The sequence below is a fragment of the Pituophis catenifer genome, unplaced genomic scaffold, assembly GCF_029215685.1.
Source record: "Pituophis catenifer annectens isolate HBS135680 unplaced genomic scaffold, rPitCat1.0.hap2 SCAF_517, whole genome shotgun sequence".
Taxonomy (NCBI): Eukaryota; Metazoa; Chordata; class Lepidosauria; order Squamata; family Colubridae; genus Pituophis; species Pituophis catenifer.
The window spans coordinates 1-23,521 of record NW_027257397.1 but is presented as its reverse complement, the minus strand read 5'-3'; the positions used below and the strand labels follow the sequence as shown (position 1 = coordinate 23,521).

The following is a 23,521-nucleotide window of genomic DNA, read 5'->3' as shown; positions in this document are numbered from 1 at the left end:
GAATAAACCCTGCCAGCTGCACATGGCCAAAGGCTGTCATTTTTACTCACCGAAAAGTCCTAAGTCAGAAAAAACTGAGAATCCACTGAATATTCATGCCCAGATAGACCCGAAGCTGGCTTGACTGCTGCAATCAAACTGGCCTTAACACACAAAATACCCCTTTTGGGAAATGCTAATACCAAACATAATCCTGTCCAACGCCTGAGTTCCTCTGATCACTTCAAGGACAAGCTACACATCAATTATGTACTGTAGTAAGTTTAAAATATCACCACCGACTTCAAAACATAAAAGCAGTTAAGATGCGCCTACCTAATATGAATTATACAGATAGCATACAGGGAGCCAGTGCAGTTTACACTGGAGTTTATTGGAAGTTCAGTGTACTGGAGTTATTGGAAGTTGGAAGCTTCCTTCAACAGGAAGTGTAGTGGGTAACCAGTTGCCTTGTCTTGGCTCAGCCCACCTAAGAGGGTTGGCAATGGGATACAAAGCAGATTTCTAGGGCAGGAGGAAAGATATGATACAGATCTTTACAGCCTTCACGTTCCTCTGCCAGAAGAGAGCTCCAGGCTGCAACTGGGTTGCATTAACCTTCATGTTAAATGAAAATCCCATGACTTGAACAGCTGGAGGGGATTTAAATGATTTCTCCAGTCACCAAGTGATTACAGCTATCCTAAGGAACAGGTGCGAGGACTATTAAACCGCAAGTGACAAATAACAAAAATGGCAATAATTTGAAATCCCTTCTGCCTTTCAGAGTCTGACCTGTGAGTCGGAAAGATGCAATATCACGCAGGTTTAGTATTTAAGAGAAACTTTGTTCTTTAAAAGGAGAACTCAAATTTACCAGATTGAACGTGCCGTACTCTTCCCGGAGAAGATGGATCATAAACCCTTTAAAGGTTGTCTGGTCTCCCCAGGTCCAGCGAGCTTTGTTGAGGTAGGCAGAGATAGGCAAGTAGAGATAAGGCAGACAACCAGCCAAGAAGCAGAAACTTAGCTTCAGCACATTGCTCAGGGTCAGCTCCTACACCAAAAAAACACTACATGAGCACTACATGAGTCCTCTGTTTGCATTACCGTATTTTTCGGAGTATAAGATGCACTTTTTTCCCTCCTAAAAGAGGCTGAAAATTTGGGTGCGTCTTATACTCCAAATGTAACCCCGTGCAGTGCTCAAAATGGTTACCCGAAACAGCTGCTGCCTTCTCTTACCCTTTCCGTGCTTTGCCTGCTTTAGTCACTGGAGCTCCCTTTTGAAACTGTTTTTCAGCCCCAATGCGAAGCGATCTTCCGTGCTTTGCCTGATTTTTGAATTGCTGCTCCCTCCGACAATCAGCTGTGCTTTAGAAGCTGTTTTTTAGCCCCAACCAGCCCCAACCTCAAAACCAGCAAGTGATCTAATGTGCTGAAGCTGACCAGGCTAAGGACTAGCCAGATGAATACCTAGTAGGCAGAAATTTTTTTCCCCTATTTTCCTCCCCAAAAACTAAGGTGCGTCTTATACTCCGGTGCGTCTTATACTCCGAAAAATATGGTATATTGCTGCAAGTGGACAGAGAGGAGAGAAGTCTTGTCTAAACTAAGCTTCAGTTGGCCCCGATCCTGCTAATCTTCAGGAAAGTTTTTAAAAGATGGCTTTTCCCCCAGATATCAGGCCAAGATAATAGATGATCCCACCTTCTGGGAGATGGATTTAAGATTGACTTATGCATTTTTAGTATTATGTCTTAATTTGCTATATTGTTTTGAAATATATCCCCTGGAATTGCAAATATGCTGAGTTGGATGCCTAGAGTGCATAAATCTTCTAAATTAGGCAGCAAACAAGTAATATACTGACGCATAGAGCTGATATCTTAATTTGCATATGGAGTCTCAAAACATGATGTTAAAAATGGGCATTCTCCGTGGATTACTCTTGGAAGATGACATCACCCTGATCCTTTCTGCATGGCAGGATGCAATTTCAGACTGAAACAAATAGTATCTGAGGCTCCCAAGGATCACATCACTGGCACCTTTGGCCACTGAAATTAAGCCATGACAGGACCAGATAGGAGAAATGCTGCAAAGGGGAGATAAACCACTTTGCAATGATTAAAAACTGGATGGTTTTTGATCAACGCTCCCCCCACAATAATTAAATTAAAATCTAAATGTCTTAAAAGTCTAGTGCTGATCTTCTAAAGGCCATTACCAATCGGAACATCCATATTTAGAGGAGCTGAAGCTTTCTCAGCAGCATCTGTAGATGGGGAACGAAATCTGCAAAGTGGCAGGAATAGCATTGTGATGGACATTTATGGAGATTCTCAGTCATCCAGATGATGGTTGCCAGCAATCTCAGCTGGCAATCTCAGCTCAGTTCCAAGAAGGTTCCATAACCATTTGCACTATTCCAGTGCAGCCTTAGTGACTCTGAAAGAGTGCTAACGACCAGATAACTGCAAGGAATATAAATCCTTCCACCTTCCACCATTCAGTTAGAACTGAAGAAGCTTCTTGGATGAGAAGCGAAACGTCTCAAGGGGGGGGGGGGAGTCCAGTTGCCTTTTCAGAAAGCATCTTTGGGACATTGTGATGGATGTTTCACCCCTTTTCTTTGTGCAATAATGTCACATACAAAAGGGTCAGGACTACAATCACAATACTCTCCATATTGCTGATTTTGATACCCTCACTTTCATGGAAACCCATGAGGCCTACTCTTAGGGGCACCAAAAAGGGGCAACTAATCTTCTGAGAACTATGGATTATACAGGGACATAATCTGAGATAGCCAATTTAAATTATTAAATATTATAAGCTCAGAGTAGAATTTATAATGATATTACCGTAACACTCTCACATCCCCTTTCCTGAGAGATTCAGACTTAAAAAAATTATTGAGGCGATAGAAAGGAGTAAAGCCACTTTTTCCTGTTAAAATGAGTGGCAAGTCATCCTGACCACATGACTTGTCTCATGGAAGAGCATAGGAACCAACCAAGGATACTGAAGTGGAGTAACCATTAAATGTAATTTACAAGAAGCATTACCTGCAGAGTACATCTCCATTTAGAAGTGTTTTTAATCCAGTGGCCCTTGTTTCAAGAGAGGGTTTGAGCCTCAAACAAAAAGACCAGCTTTGGAATCTCTAAATATGCAACAAGAGGATGAAGAAGTTAACTATCTCAATAAACTTTTTAGGAAAGAGAAAGGTCATCTTGGCTTTCAGTTCTACTTTTGCAGACTTGTTGAGAGCCTTCTTTATTTTCCGTTCCTGATTTGTAAAACAGACTTTGTCCCAAAGGTGCTTTTCAAAAGGCAACTGGACTTGCTTGGTTTTTTTCCTTGAAAAGTTTCACTTCTCATCCAAGAAGCTTCTTCAGTTCTTGGGACAACCACGACCTGGATGGTTGAGAATCTCCATAGACAAAACAGAAGCTGATTCTGTCAAACTAAAGCGGAGCATAAATGCTTCCAAATTGCTACGGTGGCCGCTAAGAACTATAACACCAAGTGGTGTAGTGAAATATATTGTACATTGTTCAAAAATATAACAATTCTAGCATTAATAATGCAATACTCCAAAGTATTCAGAAGTGTCAATGTGCTCCAAACATCTTCTTTAGCCACCGACAGATTTTCTTGCTTCATTTCATTTTTTAACATCAACATATAAACATTAAAAGAACCAGAAACTGATGTGGAAACAAGGCATGTCCAGGCAGGTAGCAAAAACAGAGAGAGTAGCAAATAATTGACAGCTATTCTGTGAATGAGCAACCTCCAACCCAGCATCTTTCTCACATACAGTTAGTTCTCGCTTAATGACCGCCCTGTTTAGCAACCCTTTGAACTTACAATGGTGCTGAAAATGTATCCTTGTGACTGGTCCTGCATTTACGGCTGTCACAGTCTCATAATTGAGATTTGGGCACTTTGTGGGTGTTTATGACCATCACATGATCACCATAAGCGTGCTTCACAGCCAGCTTCCAAAAAGCAGAATCAATGGAGAAGCTTTATGCAAATTTATGCAGAAGCTTTATGCAAATTTATGCAGCAAATTTGCATAAAGGATGTCTTGCCTAACAACCACATCACTTAGTGATGTGGTTGCCAGTCTCAGTTTTGGTTATTAAGCAAGGACTATTCTTAAAACTCCAGCTCTGCCTTTTAACTCAAAAAGACAGGATACCCTTGCAGTCATTTTTCTCATCTCCACATGTGAAACAGACAGGTGCAGATTTTTTATTAATTCTGTATCCTCCCGTTTATTATTGTTGTTGGTTGTTGACATTTGGAACCATCCATTGTTCGTAGAGTTGGCCAGATTGCGGGAAGGAACTCTCCGAGCATGTTTCTAGACTTTCAAATACTCACACGCTCCCTGAACAAGCGAGAGGAAACCCACAAAGCAATGCAAAGCACGTAGATCACAATGGTATGTTGGTTACACATGCTAAGTCCACAAGAGAAGGCACCCACTTTACAGATCTGCAAAAAAAAAGAAAAAAGGTAAACATCAATTCTAACCATGGATTTAAATTGGTTTTCCAAATTGTTTTTGTTGTTACAGTAATTCTGGGACATGTAGCGGTTTGTTCTCACTGCAGCATCTGAATAGAGTAGAGTAGAGTAGAGTAGAGTAGAGTAGAATAGAATAGAATAGAATAGAATAGAATAGAATAGAATAGAATAGAATAGAATAGAATAGAATAGAATAGAATTTTTATTGGCCAAGTGTGATTGGACACACAAGGAATTTGTCGGTGCATATGCTCTCAGTGTACATAAAGGAAGATACGTTCATCAATAATCATAAGGTACAACATTTAATGATAGTCATAGGTTACAAATAAGCAATCAGGAAACAATGTCAATATAAATCGTAAGGATACAAGCAACAAGGTTACAGTCATACAGTCATAAGTAGGAGGAGATGGGTGATGGGAACGATGAGAAGATTAATAGTAATGCAGACTTAGTAAATAGTTTGACAGTGTTGAGGGAATTATTTGTTTAGCAGAGTGATGGCATTCGGGAAAAAACTGTGTCTAGTTGTTCTGGTGTGCAGTGCTCTATAGCGTTGTTTTGGGGATAGGAGTTGAAACAGTTTATGTCCAGGATGTGAGGGGTCTGTAAATATTTTCACAGCCTCCTTTTTGACTCGTACAGTATGCAGGTCCTCAATGGAAGGCAGGTTGGTAGCAATTGTTTTTTTCTGCAGCTCTAATTATCCTCTGAAGTCTGTGTCTGTCCTGTTGGGTTGCAGAACCAAACCAGACAGTTACAGAGGTGCAGATGATCTGCAGGAATTTTCAAGCTCCAAAGGGTGGAGCTTGCAGCATAATGGCCCAATACTGTGTTGGTCCCTTGGACAAAAGGCAGCCAGAGCTGTGGAGGATGACCATATCTGTTCACATGGCTCCATATTTACAATCCTGGAAGCCAAATGGTGACCTTGGCTGGTCTTATAAAAGGTACACAGGTTAGTACTTGATCGGGATTACGAGAAAATCCAAGGGTTGTACAATAGTAGACAACCAGAAGTTATCTTAGGTGGGCAGAGGTTGCACATAGTATTTGGACAACTGAGGGCTTCAGTGGGTAGGCTGAGATTGCGGTAGGTGTGGATCTTGTTGGTTTCTTAGTTTGGAAGGGAAGAGTGCAAAACTACGCCACAAATTTGGGACAATCATGACTAAAGGGCTCCAAGGTTGCAAAAACAGCTTGTTCTGGAGCCACGTACTGTCATGTGTTGCCTATCTTGTCCTAGGTGAACATGCTTCCCCCATCCCCAAACTGGGCTCCCTTCTGCATATCGGGGGTGGGGAGGGGGGAGATATATTAAGAGAGACTTCAGGAAGCTATAGCTCCAGCAGAGAGAGAGTTCCTGATTACACCCAAGATCAACTTGAAAATTCACTTTGACTCATACATCACATCCTGTCACAACAGTGGCAGGACGATACATTCACCTTTCATACGAAGAGGTTCACATACCTCCATTTCAAAGATCAGTGAAGGGAAAGGACTTTAGGCCAAGATCTTGCTGCTACTGCCAGTGAAAGCTACAACTTGTCCAATTCCCAACCAGTATCTGGCAAGTTACATCCCCAATATATTCAGAGAGTCCAAGCGTGAGGAACAATTGGCTTAAACCACCCTATGTAGTTTGGTCCTACTCCCCAGAGGCTTAAGGGGAAAGGAAACCATTCCTGAAGCCTTTTGATCCTGAGTAGGCTACCTTTGATCTCTCTTTTGCAGTTGTTGCTTCCTCGAATTGCACGGAAAGCGCCATCAGCAGCCCCACAAACAGATTGTTTAAGCTGAAAACCTCTGCTGTGATAGACCATTGCCACGTTAGACGGGAAAACGAAAACATCCCCACAGCAAAGACTCCTGCCGCCTGCGAGCCAGAAAGCCTGCAAACATAGATAACAAGAAAATGCATCTTTTCCTCCATTATTACTAGTCCCCACTCATCAGAATTAAATACAAACAAACAAACAGATGCCACCTTCATGGTGCTTCTCCTGCTATCACCCCAAAACTCATACTGTAGCATCATGAAAAAATATATATCTTTCTTTCGGCAAGATCCCACCAAAGCCTAGGCTGTTGGCATATTTTTTTTAACACTTGAATTTTAAATTAATAACTAATTAGGTTGTTATTACAGAAGAACAGCATCCCAAGATACTGATAAATCAAAACTACAGAAGCTTCACACATGCTAGAACTACAAAATGTTATGAGACAAGGCGTACCGTAAGGCAATTCGGTGCACCAGCCTTTATTAGCTTCTATCCAGATCAGTGTTTTTCATCCTCAGCAATTGTTGTGTGGACCTTCAAGCATGCTGGGTAATCTGGGAGTTGAAGTCCACACATCTTAAAGTTGCTAAAATTCAGAAACACTAATCTGGAGAGTCTCCACAAACGCAGACGTAGTCAGCTCTGCTCTTTCTGGAAGCTGAAGAAAGTTGGTCCTGCTTTCGTCCTTGAATGAGGGAACTGCCTGGGACCACCAGAGCTGCTAATGGCCCTGGAAAGTTGAAAAGAATCCCCTGATATAGGCCAGGGCAAACCACATCCATGTTGCCAAGAAAACATGGACGTGATAATGTGGGACTAAAAACCAATCCCTATGAGGAAAGACTGAAGTGGCAAGGTGAAGGGAGGACCTAGCCCAGGAAAAAACGTTTGGAAAGAAATGTAATGCACTCCTCAATATGCCTGAAAGGACATCACAAGGAGAAGGTCAGGGCCTCTTCTTTCTTATTTCAGAGTGTTGGATATTGAATTACAGATTTAAGTTACAGGGAGTGGGATCAATTACTTCGGTCAGTGTTTCTCAACCACAGCAACTTTAAGATGGACTTTTAACTGGCTGGGGAATTGTGGGAAGTGAAGTTTACAAATTCTAAAGTTGCTAAGGTTGAGAAACACTGACCTACAGTGATGGGGGATCTCACTCATTGGGTATGTCCAAGCATACATACTGCCATTGTCTTGAATTGTTTTAACTCGATGAATTTTTGCTTTGAGCAGAGGTTGGATTCAACGGTCACTACCAATCTGATGAGCCCATGAAATGCCTTCGTGCAACAAACAAGCAACATAGCGTGCCTAGATACTGTGAACTACAACTTGTACAAGTATTATAAATAATATTTTTATGTAGGATCCTCTAAGCCAGGGATTCCCAACCCCCGAGTTGTAGTCCACTACTGGGCCGCAGCCCGTTCGGAACTGAGCCACAAAAGTGGTGGGTGAGTGCAGGTGTGCAGCTCCATTTGTGCCACAAGTGGGGGAGGGGGTGCCTACTGCTTGCACAAATGGAGCTGCACATACACATGTAACTTGCCCACCAGCCGCACATAAACATTCTCTATCCCTCCCCGCCCCCCAGTCCACAAAGCCAGAAAAGTTCAGAATTGCTGCTCTAAGTCACAGTATAAGTTTTATTTTTCCCACAACAGCAACAACCGTGTGACGTAGTTGGGCTGAAGGAGTGATCTTCCCAAAATCATCCAGTCAGCTTCTGTGGCTGAGAGTGCAGAATCTGGATCTCCTCAATGTTAGTCCAATACTTTAATTGTGTTCCACACTGGCTTTATTTGTTTATGGGAATTAGTCCAAAATATCTTTATATTTCACTCTACACATAAAAGTTTTAAGTTTATTTAAATGCCACATTCAAACCTCAAAATATACTAGATTTTTTTTTTCCTCACATGAAATATTGTAGTTTAAATACTTTTACACAGGCTATGGATCCTGAGACAAATATACTTATTTACATAGAAAAAAATTCCAGTTAAAAATTTTCTGAAAAGCTTACAAAGTCCAATGTACAAAGATATGCTTTGTATTTTGTTTTTAAAGCTCAGAAAGAAAATAAGTGAAAATTCAAGAGTGATTTTGAAAAGCATTCCTTCGTACATTAACTACAGTATGCTATTCACTGCCATCAAATTTGGTATTAGCCACTAATTTACACAGTTCACAAGGGGGATGAGTATTGATGGAAATCCAGAATATCAGTGGCTACTTGATAGCATTTACATCTCTGGAAACATGGGCAGCATATTATGAATACTACTCACTAAAGACTGTTTGTATTTGTGAGCTTCCAAAATGCATCTGGTTGGCTGCTATTTGTGGTAAGATCTGGACTATATTTTCTGTTGGCCAACCCTCATAGCTAATACTGCAAAGCTCAAAAAAATTCTCAGGGGTCACACTATTTCATTTTCCAAAAAGCTGAAGAAAAGACAAGAGGATCACCTCTTCTAGATCTGATTCCAACCCACAGATTCAAAAAAAAGCCTTTTCGGATTGAAAGTTTGGTATAAGCCAAATTTACTGCAATTAACAATCTCAAGATGCAATAAGCACGAAACATATTATTCCCATATATTTCTTCTTGTAAGGGTTTCTGGATGGCCCATATAGGAAGTCTCGAAAAGAAGCTTAATAGAGCAGAAGCTTCCTCAGTCCCAAGCTATTAAACGTATTTAAAATGTATTTATTCTGAATCCAAATAGCTCAGGGCAAACTTTCCTTAGGGAAACAATAATCTTCTATTTCACAAGTAGAGAACAAATGGGGAGAACTAGAAGTCTTAATGCAGGAAGATGAATATGATTTTGTGGGCAATGGAAGCATAGGGGGAGGAAATTCATAAGTGGAATGTAAGGATTGAATGCATGGGTACAATACATTTGAAAGAAACAGGCCACACGCAAAGAGAGAATGTCACATGTGAAGGAGGTGTACCCGTGCTCTGACATCCAGAAATCTGAGCATGAATGACTAATATTTGGGAAAAACACAATGCAAGGGAAACAACAAATATGTTATTATGAGGTTGTATTATAGACAACTGAAACAGGTAAAGCATCTGGATACTATTCTTCTGGACATTAATTTTCAGAGAGGAACTTATTAATAATGGAAATTTTAACTACACTGGCATGGAATGGACAACTGTCATGGCCAAGACCGCAAAAATGGTCTTGTTGCTTTATTTTCCAAAAAGCTGAAAAAGAGTTAAGAGGATCATATCTCTCCTAGATCTGATCCCAACCAATGGAGAAGAGCTAGTTGAAAACCAGAGAAGTACTAATTGGAATCTTCTGAACAGATATTCTCAATTTAAATGAAGTACAACTGAACCTCATTCCAGTGGGAAAAAAAGTGGAGGAAAGGAAGCTTAGAAAATCATTCTGAATCCATAGGGAACTTGTGCTAAGAGTTAAAAAGGACAGAAACAGAAGATGGAAAATCAATATAATCACTAAGGAGGTATACTAGCAAAGAGCACACGGTTATAGAAAGAAAGCTAAAAAATACTAAGAGAGATTTATGTTTGCAAGAGAAGGTAGAAACAATACAAATGGCTATTTGGTTTCATTAGTAGAAAAAAGTCAAAGGAAGGGGTAAGTCTACTGCTGGGAGAGAAAGGTAGAATAAGTAAAGGTAAAAAGACAAACCTCAATTCCGACATTACTTCAGTCTAACTCACAATGTGGTAATGTGTTCAAATGCACTAAGTCAAACTCAAGGCTTACGAGGTGCTTAGATCTGGCCTGTGGGGCCGCTCTGGAAACAGCGAAGGACCAGCCCATGGTGCCTCTGCCAGCAAAAACCGAGCTCGGGAGGACCACTCTGTTTTTGCTGGCAGAGGATTGCAGGAGGCCATCCCAGAGATCAGGAGCCCATTTTTGCTGGCAGAATGCTCAGGCCACCACAGGGCCCCCCCCCGACACGAGTGACATCCTGGCCATGCCCCCCCCCCGGCCCCCCGAGGTCAAACACAACCCTGATGCGGCCCTCAATGAAATTGAGTTTGACACCCTTGCACTAAGCAGAAAAACTGACAACAGGAGAAGGCTGGAATCCAAGACATATAGCGAGATAGCTGAGGAATTCTTGACAAAGTTAAGTATTCAGGAGCAGACCAGTTACATTTAAGAGCCTTGAGAGAATTTATAGAAGTCATCTCTCAGAAATCTTCCTTGGCTGGATTTACTAGACCTGTTCCTTAGGTTAAGTCCTGAGGAGACTAATAGTCAGAGAAAGATATCTAATCATAGGTAAATGACAAACAGTTTTAGCACATCAAAATTATTTTGGCAATAACTGTTGTCTGTTGAGTGTTTAGCTTATTTTTACTTCATGAAACTATCTCGACTAACTTCAAATCTCTGAAATATTATATACATGTAGTCCTCAACTTACAACCATTCATTTAGTGACTGTTTGAAGTTCCAACAGCACTGAAAAGAGTGACTTATTACCATTTTTCACAATTATAACTGTTGCAGGATCCCCATGATCATGTGATCAAAATTTGAATGCTAGGCAACTGACTCATATTTATAACGGTTGCAGTGTCCTGGGGTCATGTGATCACCTTTTGCGACCTTCTGACAAGCAAAGTCAATGGGAAAACCAGATTCACTTAATCACCATGTTACTAATTTAACAACTGCAGCGATTCTCTTAACAACTGTGGCAAGAAAGGTCATAAAATGAGGCAAAGCTCACAACTGTTGGGCTTAGCAACAACTATTTTCAGCTCAATTGTGTTCATAAGTCAAGGATTAGATGTGTATTTATATTTCTGACATTATACAGCCATTTGTTGCTGTTCCTGCTCCTCACCTTCCCAAAACTCTGTATAACATTCTAGCCACTTTCTTTCAAATCTGGGAAAATGTCCTGGTAAATCCAACCAGGTTTACAAAGTTTGGTTTTAGCCTTCTGCATTTTTTGTTTTGTTACAGCTCTCTTGGTATAATCCAACCAAGTGCTGCAAATTCAAAGCCCAGAAATGCTTTGGGGGAAAATACAGTACACTTGGAAATAATTACTTCTACCTGAATGCTCCTTTATGGGACATTCCTGAGAAGCATTATGTAAAGTAAGGGCACCATCAAAATAGACACTGCAGTGAAATCCACTTTTTCCTGGGCAGAAGTGATGAAAACGATGTCATCAGATGGGGCTCCTATACCTCTACAGGTGGCAGTGATCTCTCAAGGCAGCCCAGGAGGCGTTATGACCCCAGTCCATCATTCTGAGACGCACAGTCTCATATACATTTGAAACGCAGGTTTTTTTTTTTCTGGCACACTTAAAGCAGAGCTTGGATGCCAGTCACAGAACAGAAAGGTAAAAGCGGGGAGGGAGGAAGAGAGGAGAAGGGGATGAACTTGGCAGGAAACAGATTTAGCAATTTAAATGTTTTATAAGTGGGGGTGGGGTTTTTTCCCCCGATAATTGAGGAAACTTTTCATAATCTGACATTTGTTAAAAAAAAAAAAAAAAACCAGCAACTTATTAGAAATTATGCAGCAGAGTAGCTGTGGAAATATGAGCTCGCTTCACAATTATGAAGTGGAGCTCGGAAGCCCTGGCCTATTGTGAGAAGTGGCATAAACCCCACAGAGGGCCTATCAGCTCCCTGGCAGGCAGGGGACTGCTCCATTGAAAGCTAGAGATACAAGCTTCAGGGCAAAAACCTGGCAGCTCCCTCCTGACCCCACAATCCCCTACTGCTGACAGATCCAAGCTCCATAGCAAATTAGACCTTCTCACATTACAATTGCAGAAGACAGATTCCATTAGCGGTATCTGAAATTGAGTGGAGAGCAGCTCCGTTATCAGACCTGACTCATAAGCGGTGCTATTAATCAGAGCTATGATAGCATTTATATATTTCAAGCTATCTGCCGCGGCTGTGATATTCTGCTACAAAGGGTTGATGGGACTTAGGGAAGGGAACAATGGAGCTTTCTGGGAAAAGCAGAGTAAATCAAGAAAGTCTATGACTTCCACACATTCTGAAGGGATTGTGGTTTACATAAATTTTCTCCCAATTGGAGACTGAGCTCTTCCTCATCTTACACATGGGATTTAGTTGTCACTCAATGGGAACAGCTGTGAAAAGGTGAAGCGGCCCACCGTTCAGAATACTGCCTCCGCTTTTAAAGCAATTAACCCATGAACAGGAGGATACCTGGTGATATCAAGAGGATTAGACTAGGCAGTGCTTTATTAACATTTCCTTGAACTAATTCTAACTCTGACTAGCTGTCATGAAAGGGCTCTTCAGTCTTTCTTTTTTAATTTTATTTTAAGGAGAGAAAGGGAATAAGTTGGCCTGTTTTTTTTCCTCCCTTCTCCTTCCCCTCCACTCGCCCACTTTCAAAATGAGACTCATATCCTCAAACCTAAACTGTGTCTCTTTTTTTAAGTAAATGCAAATTAGGATGGGTGGGGGTAAGATTTATTTAATGTAACTCTTAAGTCTAATTCAATGCAAATCTCTCTCTCTCTCTCTCTCTCTCTCTCTCTCTCTCTCTCTCTCTGTGTGTGTGTGTGTGTGTGTGTGTGTGTGTGAGAGAGAGAGAGAGAGAGAGGGAGAGAGAGAGAGAGAGAGAGAGAGAGAGAGAGATCAATTAGCCAAAAGGTCAGAGTAGATAGTCACCTAAAAAAGAAATTAATACAAGAGCTTTCTGTAGTCTTTTATTCCACATCCTTACTTTGTTAAACCTAAGAATGTACTTTCATTTAAATATGAACTTCTTCGGGAATGTTTAACAGCACTTGCAATACAACAGAAAAAAGGCTTTTATCTAGAATAATCTCTGAAGAAATGTTTCCAAATATACCTTTGGAATATGCTACAATTTTTTTCAGGTACATCATTTTTAATTTTCTGCTTCCGATGGTGTGGGATAATGGCCACAAATACAACCTCTGAAAGGAATAAATTCTCTGCTTATGGGTAAAGATTTCATCTTCTCCTTACAGGTAATCCTTGTTTAGCAACTACCTCATTTAATGACCGTTCCCAGTTACAACAGTGATGAAAAAATAACCTTGTGACCAAGTCCGACATTTACAATCTTCATAGGTCTGTAAAGCAAAGGAAAGTTGAAGTAAGATCAGAAGCAAACTTGTGGCTTCACTTATTAACTTATCAAACAAAGTTGTGGCCCCTAACGTTTTTGCTAAAGGACGACAATTGCATTGGTAAATAGAAATACAAACTCACACACTTGGCACAGTTGAAAACCTGACCAATCACTTTCCCTCACAGTAAGCAGGTAAGAACAGAAGGCAATTGGGAGAAGCATGGCACAGAGGCCTCATCCAGCCCACTGACTAACAAACCCTCTGCCAAATAGGAAGAAAGGAAGATCACAGTCCTGTGGACAGAAGTCTTAAAGGTAGAAGAAGCACCAGAAGAAAGCCAAATGTACCGTAAAGCCTCACCTGAAATTTCCTAAAGTTAAAAAACAACCAAGAACTAAGGAGAAAATTCCTAACAGTGAGAACAATTAACCAGTGGAACAAATCGCCTTTGGAGATTGTGAGTGTCCTATCACTGGAGGCTTTTAAGAAGAGACTGGATAGCCATTTAACAGAAATAGTATAGGTCTCCTGTGAGAGTAAGGAGCTGGACCAAATGATCTCCAAGGTCCCTTCCAAATCTGTTACAGAAGAGAATAAACTGTAACTTCATCCTATTAGATTTGAAATCTTCATGCCAAAGAATTAACCAAAGATGTAACAATAGGGTTCAAATAACACTGTAACAACAGGGTTCAAATAACATGCTCAGATATGATTTCTTAACAATATTTTATTGATGACATGCCAATGGTTGGGTTTATACAACTCAGTGAATTACAAATATATAAAACCTATTTTGCCTTAGAGTGATGTGTGAATGCACCCAATGAGAAGTTTAGTAAGTCAACACAATTCAAAGGCAATTGTGGCTTAAAAACCACACTGAATTATATTGTATTTTGTTCTGTCTTAACTTTAAAGATTAGACTTTCCCCATTGTTCTTCATTCACATACATGCAACCAACAGAACATTTATGATTCCTATTGCTTCAGACTTCGGCTATGTGTGTGAACAGGCAAAAGAATCAATTCTGCTTAACTGCCCCTGTAAATCCTTGCTATTATACGAAGCAAACTTCATTTTCAGTCTTCAGACTTCCACTTCTTTTGCAAGAAATAGAAAGTAAAAATTAAAACAAAAGCCAGACAAGCCTTTTTAAATTTGTTTTTTCATCTCTCTATATTAGCACACAACTGCATCTTTTTTCAAAATAAAGAGAATTTCATAACAGGGCTTGAGTTACAGCAAAAAGTTACGCATACTTTCAATTTATGCTTATATCCTTCCTTTCATGCTGTTAAGCAAACATGAAAATGTTCTGATGGCCTAATATCTGTTACGCAATTCCAAATGTACATGGAATGAATGAAAATGCTATTTCTCAGCATCCTTGGAAAATGCTAAATATACCACTATAACTGCAAATCCTTAACAAGAGATTTATTAAACAATGACAACTTAATTCTGAAAAATGCTGGCGAGACTATTTTTTTTTTTATTTTTTTTTTGGCTATTTGGGATATAATGTCTATTTCTCATCTGCTAAAAGTGATAACACAAATTACCAGCCGCATCCTCCCCAGCTAAGAGAAAGCAATCAAAACGTCTCTTACATAAAAGCATGACATTTTTTGTCAGCAAAATAAGACTTTCAGATTTCAATAACACTCCATCGCTTTGTCAAAACTTCTAAAGCCACAACACACAAAACAATGTTTAAATTTTATTTCCTGCTTTGCACAAAGAAAAAAGTAATCAATGCATCCAGGTAAATCAATGCCATATAAACTGCGATTTTACAAGCAACCAAATTTTAGAGAAGCAAAGGATTAGTTATCTGGTTTTAAAACTGAGCCATATAGAACATTCTATAGAATGTTCTATAGAAATTAAAATCTTAAACCTTAAAGGGGGGGAATTAAAAACATCTTTTGAAAATCATCGATTTCAGGCAAATATAGAAAGAAATTGAGAGGCTTTAAAAAACACAGACATCAAATAGGAGGGGAGGAGAAAGGAAGCTTTGCTACCTGGCAGGATTGAAATTCTGATTAGAAGAACAAAGTGTCAGAATTCACTTAACACTAATCCACATGTAGAACAATGTCCTCCTAAGCGGGAATGAATTAAACTACAAGGAGTGTCGCCCAATTAAACATTAAAATGAAACTATCGTAATCGGCAAACAACATGAAACTTAAGAGATGTCTCAAAGCAGATGCCAATAAAAGGAACAAAATCTATTACAAGAAACTGATTTACATAGAGCATAAATGAAGAAAATGTGTACGTCGGGAGGGGCGGTTTGTTTAAGAAACAAAACCCACAACAAGCCCAGCTGTATTTCCTCACTGTACTCCACTGTTGGTGCAGAAAACCCACGAGGACGGTGTTATGTACAAAGAAGAAAAGGTTTTTAGAAGGTTAAGTTCAGGTCACCCGACAAATGAAATTGTAACAACCCCGAGTGACACTGTATAATGTCTTCTTCCACTGAATCAATAGGCCACTCTCTCCACAAATTGCCATAGAGATGGCTTGTTCCTTTCTGAAGGGGGTTGTATTGTTTAATGAGACAACAGATTTCCCACTTGAACTGCATTGTTCCTGAAGGATGCATCCTTTATGATTTGGCATCTTTTTTAAAAAATGAGAGACCATCCATATTCACAGCATCTATTGGGATACAGAATGGACAGGGGTTTTTTTTCTCATCCCACCTACCTCCCCGGGGGGGGGGGAACCTTTCAAGTCTTTTGGGGGGATTTACCTCATGTAAAGGTTAGAAATGTCTGAGGTCTATAAATTTGCCCCAGGATATTTAGACCCCAGTGAATTTTTTCCAGTTAAAATGATCTGTCTAAACCATTAAAGTAGAGAGGAAAGGAAGCAACTCTTCAGACATTGAAAACAAACTGGTTGAGCCATTCCAAAGAAACCTGAAGGTCCTTTGAATTTTTATTTATTTAAGAAGAGATTATCGCAATGTGCGTGCAAATAGCAGCTGCCATCTCAAGGCAGATTTGACAACCAAATCTGAAAATATATTAGCAATATTTAAGCATCTATAGTGTTAATGCAAATTCCTTTGCAGCAGCACATAGAGTTGGCATGATCTATAAACCATTGAAACTCACAGTACAGCCAGCAAACATTGCTGGAAGGGAATATTTCCAGCCCTCAAAATCAAAAATGCATGCACAAATATTTAGTTCTGAAGGTTTTAAAGTCTCTCTCTCCCCACCCCTTCTCCCCCTCCCCACCGTTCTCTCTCTCGCTCTCTCACAGACACAAATTGGTAATTGGTGGAAGGAAGGAAGGAAGGAAGGAAGGAAGGAAGGAAGGAAGGAAGGAAGGAAGGAAAAGGAAGGAAGGAAGGAAGGAAGGAAGGAAGGAAGGAAGGAAGGAAGGAAGGAAGGAAGGAAGGAAGGAAACTAGTATTTTCTTCTACAACTTTAAAATATGCCTCCAATTTTGTACAGCTTTGCATTCATGATGCAGGTATAACTAAATATTAATGGCACTATTTTTAAACTCCCCCCCAATTAATTTGCCTGTTTCTTCACCTCCCATGAACCAACTGAAATGCAACAAAAATTACCCCCTTCCAATGCCATTCCTTTGCAAGGTTTCAGCCTGTGAACTTAAAAAAGGTGAAGGACGAAGGTGGATCGCTTCAAGGAGCAGTATTAGTTGGAATGCATCAAAGATTAATTTAAATGACTTCAATGCGATTTCTCCATCATCATGCCCACTAATGGAACGTGAGCCGTTATTTATTCTTTTCTAACATATATGCTCAATGCTGTTACTAACTGACAAAAAGCATCGTTGCCTTGAGAGTTTCTGCTTTAAATATTTTCCTTCAAAAGCTTTGGGGCCTTTTATTATTTTTAACCCTCTTTCTTTGCACTACAGTACACTGAAAATTAGTTAAGGATGAATTATCTGATAGGGGAAGTCCTATTCATAAAATCTTAAGGAAGTGTACTTAAGCAAATAAGGGACTGAAGAGAGTTCTCCCTGCAGGCAGGCAGTATGGAAAGCATTTAACCCAGCCAAGGAAAGAAAATCAAAAAACCCTCCACCGAGCCGTCTTCCCCGCTCGCCCTACATTAATTTTAACAAAGATCGCAAGAGTGCTTGACAAAGTACAGGACAGGTTTGGATTTCAAATTAACATTACACGAGATGCTAATCCTTATTCAATCAAAAAGGATGTGTGTGTAATAAGGAACATTCAAAGACCCCTAACTCTTCCCATCCCTCTACTTAGAGGCAGCATCCACCTTCCTGAGAAATTCCAGCCTATCTCTTATGCACCATGGGATTTTTATTATCATACATATTTTTCCTCCTAATAATTGAGAAATCTGACTCCTCTCAAAATATTCCCAGGCATTGTTGGGGCATTATTTTCATCTTTTCAGAAAAGTACTGAAACCTATCATAACTGCCAGGTTGACCCAGTGTGTTGGCGTGTGGACAGTGGCAACTCAATGCTTGGACCTTAATTGGCCAAGAACATTTTTTTTTCAGACTGGCCTTGGGCAACGCAGTATCTGTCAGCCTCAGTTCCCAACCCATAAAATGGGATTATTGCAACGATTAACTGTATTTTCTAAATAAGATTAGAAAGTCTGCCCAAGAGGTTTCTGCAATCCCTTAATTAAGACCAATGTATTTATATAAAAGTAAATATTTTCCAACATTACAGAATAGGGGAAGAATGGGGAAACGATTGAGCTTCCTGTATTTTGAATGCTTTCAGAATAATTTTTATGTGGTAATAATCTTTAATGTCTGCAAAACAATCTAGTTCTCCATTAAATATTGGAAAATGATTGGAGTGGAATTTTGGGGTATCCTAAACATTGAAGGGCACTGCCCTCAAGTCATTAGTTTACCCCTACCTAAATGTTCTAAAGTGTTCACTATATCAAATAAAACATACTTTTCACAGTTAATCACAAAGGAGCTGCTTCTCTTATTTGGGGTTTGCATGTGAATCTCCAACCTTTGTACACGGGTTCAGTTTTATCTGTCTTTCCTAACCAATCCATATGGTTCCAGAATGCACACAGATAATTACACCGGCAAGTCATATAGTCCTCCATTCAAATATCATCTCCCAAAGAATTCAGTAGGGTAACTAAGGCAAGGCGGTCTCTCCCAGCCTCAGTTTCCCCATTTGAAATAAGGGGCATACTAGCACAACTGTAGTTTGCAGGGCTGCTATACAATTCACAGTCAGGCAATGCAATTAAAGCCTGTGAACATTTCAGTACTACAGTATTATTACTATCAGACTGATAACATAACCCACTCAGTGTTATTCAGGAGACAACCAGCTGCTAAATTTACTAAAGAAAGAAAGATATTTCACTGTGAACTGTGGCCTATTCCATCTAGGTGGACCCAAACAAATTTGATCTAAATTTAAAGCTAAATAGGGTTGGACTCAGTTAGTATTTATATAGAAGATCACTAAGGAATCCAGTTTTCTACTGTTACCCAACCTCCCTCCCCCGCACACACACAGATGTGTCCATGTAGTCAGAGAGCCAGTTTGCACCAGTGGGTAAGGCACTGGACTAGGAGCAAGGAAATTTGAGTTCTAGTCCCACCTTAGCCACAAAGCAACTAGATGATGAAGGAGTATTCTTTCAGACCCAAGAAGACAACAGTGGCAAATCTCTTTCAAAAATGATGCCTAGAAAAGTGCATGGACTTATCTACATTACCCCCAGGAGTCAAGTCTGCCTGGAAGACATGTCACTATAACCGCCATGTCATCAGGCATGTGAGCTCCACTTGAACAATTTTAGTTTTGTCTGGTATATGTGTCACAGGTCATCCCCGACTATAACGGGAAAAGTCACTCCTGCATCTGCTCTGCTGAATTAAAGCATAGAGAATTATCTCTCACATATGCAAAATACAAATGAAAGGAGCATAAGAGAGGCCTTCAAACTCTGGAGAAAGCTATCCTTATCAGGAATTATAATACCGTGTTTCCCCAAAAATAAGACCCTGTCTTATATTTTTTTGAACCCTGAAATAAGTGCTTGGCCTTACTGCCATGTGCTCAAAAGCCCAATTGGGATTATTATCAGGGGATGTCTTATTTTGAAAGAAACAGGGGTAGTATGCAAAGAAACCTCCTCGTATGAGGATCGGAAGACAGAAGGATGGGCAAAAGTAACAAAGTACCAGTCGTTTGTTATGTTCTTGTATGCTTAGAACACAGCATCCGATACAGAAAAGGGCAGATTTTGTTGATAATGTCCAACAATCCTGCTCACACAGCTACATAGTCGTAATCTGTGGGGTTTTTTCCACACCACAATTCTCATCCTTTAATTTAATTCCGTGCAGTTCAGTCAGTACCACTTCTTGCTTATTGTATTCAACACAGGTAAAACAGACAGAATAAAGACCATCAAGAGGCATCTGCCTCCATTTTGTAATGCTAACAATTAAAAAGTTTGTCAGTACAGTTGACACTTGTATTGTTTAATATTTTAAAGCCATCTGCATCTTTCTTTAATGACAAACTTTGTTACTTCTGGTTAGATAAACCTGGTCACTGATGTATGATAATAAGAGAGAACAATGTTATCACTCTCCTGAAATAAATTAGTTTGGCAGTTTTGTGCTCTGGGTGTTTCATATTCTTTTTCTTTTTCTTTTTTTCCCGGTAAATTCAATGTCAAATGGCCAACTGAAATTATGTAAACAGTAGGCAGTTGAATCAATTAACAGCCTGGAGCCAACGCCGTAGGAACTGCTAGTTTAATGGCCCACTAGATATGAAAGCCATCAAATTATTATGAACTTTTACATCTAACTGCAATATTATATCACAGAAAAATATCCTTTCTGGTATACCATGACGATATTTCACTCAATAGGTTTGATTTAACGTAAGGATGATTCACAGAATATATTGCATATGATGCAGTCTGCAATCCAGTAGTGTGTGTGTGTATAAATAAAGTTGGAAAGCATCCATAGGATCTACTGTACCTGACAACTGTATAAAACAGAAGCGATGCTGCAGCTGCCCCCAGCAAGGCGCAGAGGAGATTGACACGATACGCAGCAGAACCAAAGGGAAAAAGCTCAATGGCCAGTTTAGCCAAAAGAGTGAAGAGAGGGTAGCCCGGAGGATGAGCAACCTGTGAACAAACAAAAGGCTTCTGTTTTGAGATGTCACAATGGCACTCTAATGGAGAAACGGCTTTCTTATTAGCTTAATCATAAACAGATAAGAGTACTATGCCTTAAAAAGCATAGCACTCTCCCTCTCCCTCTCTCTCTCTCTCTCTTACACACACACACACACACACACTTCTGTTGAATGCTAATTTTAAATACCGCAAAATGTTTGCCTTAATATATGTGGATGCACAAAAAATAGATGAGAGCAGATCACTTTAAAAAGTGGTGACACATATTACTATTATCCCTTAAATGGCTTGAAGTCTGGATTCAGCATGTATTCCGGCCATTCAAAAGGCTGGGTTTCTTTTTATTATACAATTATAAAAGAGAGAAAAGAGGGAAAAAACAGATGCTGAACTATTTTATTGGTTAGCAAGTTGAAAGACCACACTGCTATCGGATTACCACCGTGATGACAGTCCTTAAGGTTTTGCCTAAAGGGGATCATGCGCCTTAATAAAGTTTATTGAATAATAAAACTTATTAAAATTGTTAACCCGATTTATTTTTATTCTCTCCAGCTTATACAAAATTTGGATTGATAATAAGCCAGCTACTGTATATACAGTAAAGCCTTTACTTTATAATTTAGTTTAATTGGATTTAAAACTTGGAGTAAATTGTCGTGTGCCGTACTTATAAGTTAGAAAAACTGTGGTTTGAAAATATATTAATCTACTTTAACTCCATGCTTAATTAAACTTCCTTAATTCCTAAAACTGTTAATGAGAGCATTGATTAAACAATACAACTAATACTCACTCCAAGCTCATAGGCAGCTGTGATCAGTTCCCCTGTGAAAAAATAATATAAAACCAATAATTACTATTATGGAATGACACTCCTCCCAAATTTTCAAAATGCAAACCCTTACGTTGGGGGTTTTGCATTAATTTGACTGCATAAAAGTGTAAATCTGTGGAGATTTAGCAGCATGAAATTTTCCAAGAGTATTTTCTTTCCCCTCTGATGTCAATGCACAAAGTATTCTTTTGTCATATTTTCTTGACTCTCCTACCAGCAGAAAAGTGAAGGTGAGTTGTAGCTAGGAATGATGAATAACAACAACAAAAACATCAACATCGTTCTTTAAAGTTTGGAGTAATTTAACGTAAGGGCAGAGGCCACATGAAAAAGACAAAATAACCGAGAGAATTTGATTTCACAGCTCAGCCTCCGACTTTGTATTATGGATTCTTGATACTGTTCTTTTTCAATCAGTGCGGACTTCTATTTTGGAGCAGGACAATTATCCTAATAAGGATATAGGTTTATTCCCAAGCGCCTTGCAAATTTTATACCGAGTTACAATTTTCCCAGCCTTCAGGTTTTTTTACCCATCAGCCGCTCCTACTGAATTTTCCACTGATCATTTTATTTTGAAAAAAAAAACATAATGCAACTGTGCTACAGTTTAGCGTCATTTATATCCTCCTCAGCATGCTGCATCTTCAAAACATTACGTATGTCTGACGGCCCAAGGTAAATTTGGTTATGTCTTTACAACTTCCCGGGGGAGGGGGGGTGGAGTTTGGCGTGATTTTTTTTTTAAAAAAAGAAAAGCCTAACTAAAATATCAGAGTTTTGGTTTTTTTTTACAAAAATTGATGTTTCCACATGAAACAACAACATTGTTATTCTTAAGGACTGAATCCAAAAATTCAGGGATAGTTTTTGCAATGTTTATAATTGTACAGTAGTTCTCAATTAATACAGTTAATGAATTCTACAAACTGGTCACATTATTTGAATTTGCACTATCTGAAGTGATATTTTTATGGAAAATATAACTGGTTTCAGCTCAATGGAAATGGGCACTGAAATTTTTTTAACCTAAACTTTTATATGTATACTAATGAAATGTTATAATAAAGAGTTCTTTTTCCACAGTTTTATTCTTCTCATCTGTTTCGCTACCTTCTTCATTGGTATAATTATGATTATCCTTTGTTGTTGTTGTTGTTGTTGTTGTTATTATTATTATTATTATTATTCCTTTTTTGTTTTGCATGTACACTGATAGCTTATGCACTGGAGACAAATTCCTTGTGTGTCTAATCACGCTTGCCCAATAAATCTATTCTATTCTATTCTATTCTATTCTATTCTATTCTATTCTATTCTATTCTATTCTATTCTATTCTATTCTTTTTTTTTTAATTTGATTTATATGCCGCCCTTCTCCGGAGACTCAGGGCGGCTTACAAGGCGTTAAGCAATAGCCTTCATCCTTTTGTATATTTATACAAAGTCAGCTTATTGCCCCCACAACGGGTCCTCACAACTGGGTCCTATTCTATTCTACTCTACTTTACTCTATTCTAATTCTATTCTATTCCTATCCTATACAAAGAACATACATAAAATTTAAATGTATGATTAACAAAGTCATAGAGTAGTTATAGAAAGCAAAAAAAAATCAACTATAGATTCCATCAATCCAACATCTTGTCCTATTTTAGCATTGCTATGACCACAATCACATAATTCAATTACATCAATTTTTTGGTCAAATGTAATAACAATTTTAACATAGTGGCTCAGTGGCTAAGACGCTGAGTTTGTCAATCGGAAGGTTGGCAGTTCAGCAGTTCGAATCCCTAGTGCCACATAATGGAGTGAGCTCACGTTACTTGTCCCAGGTTCTGCCAACCTAGCAGTTCGAAAGCACGTAAAAAATGCAAGTAGAAAAATAGGGACCACTTTGGTGGGAAGATAACAGTGCTCTGTACACCTTCGGCATTTAGTCATGCCAGCCACATGACCACGGAGACGTCTTCAGACAGCGCTGGCTCTTCGGCTTAGAAACAGAGATGAGCACTGCCCCCTAGAGTCGGGAACAACTAGCACATATGTGTG

General features: G+C 39.3%; 1 protein-coding gene across 1 annotated transcript; it reads right to left on the bottom strand.

The window, feature by feature from the left end:
- Positions 1-856: 856 nt before the first annotated feature.
- On the bottom strand, positions 857-21,456 carry LOC139327006 (protein O-mannosyl-transferase TMEM260-like; the record flags this gene model as incomplete). The annotated part of the gene is made up of 5 exons (XM_070956698.1): positions 857-1,036; positions 4,381-4,494; positions 6,248-6,425; positions 20,465-20,616; positions 21,425-21,456. Coding segments are annotated over 5 exons (656 nt in total), but the record flags the coding sequence as incomplete, so codon positions are not given.
- Between the last annotated feature and the right edge of the window lie 2,065 nt (positions 21,457-23,521).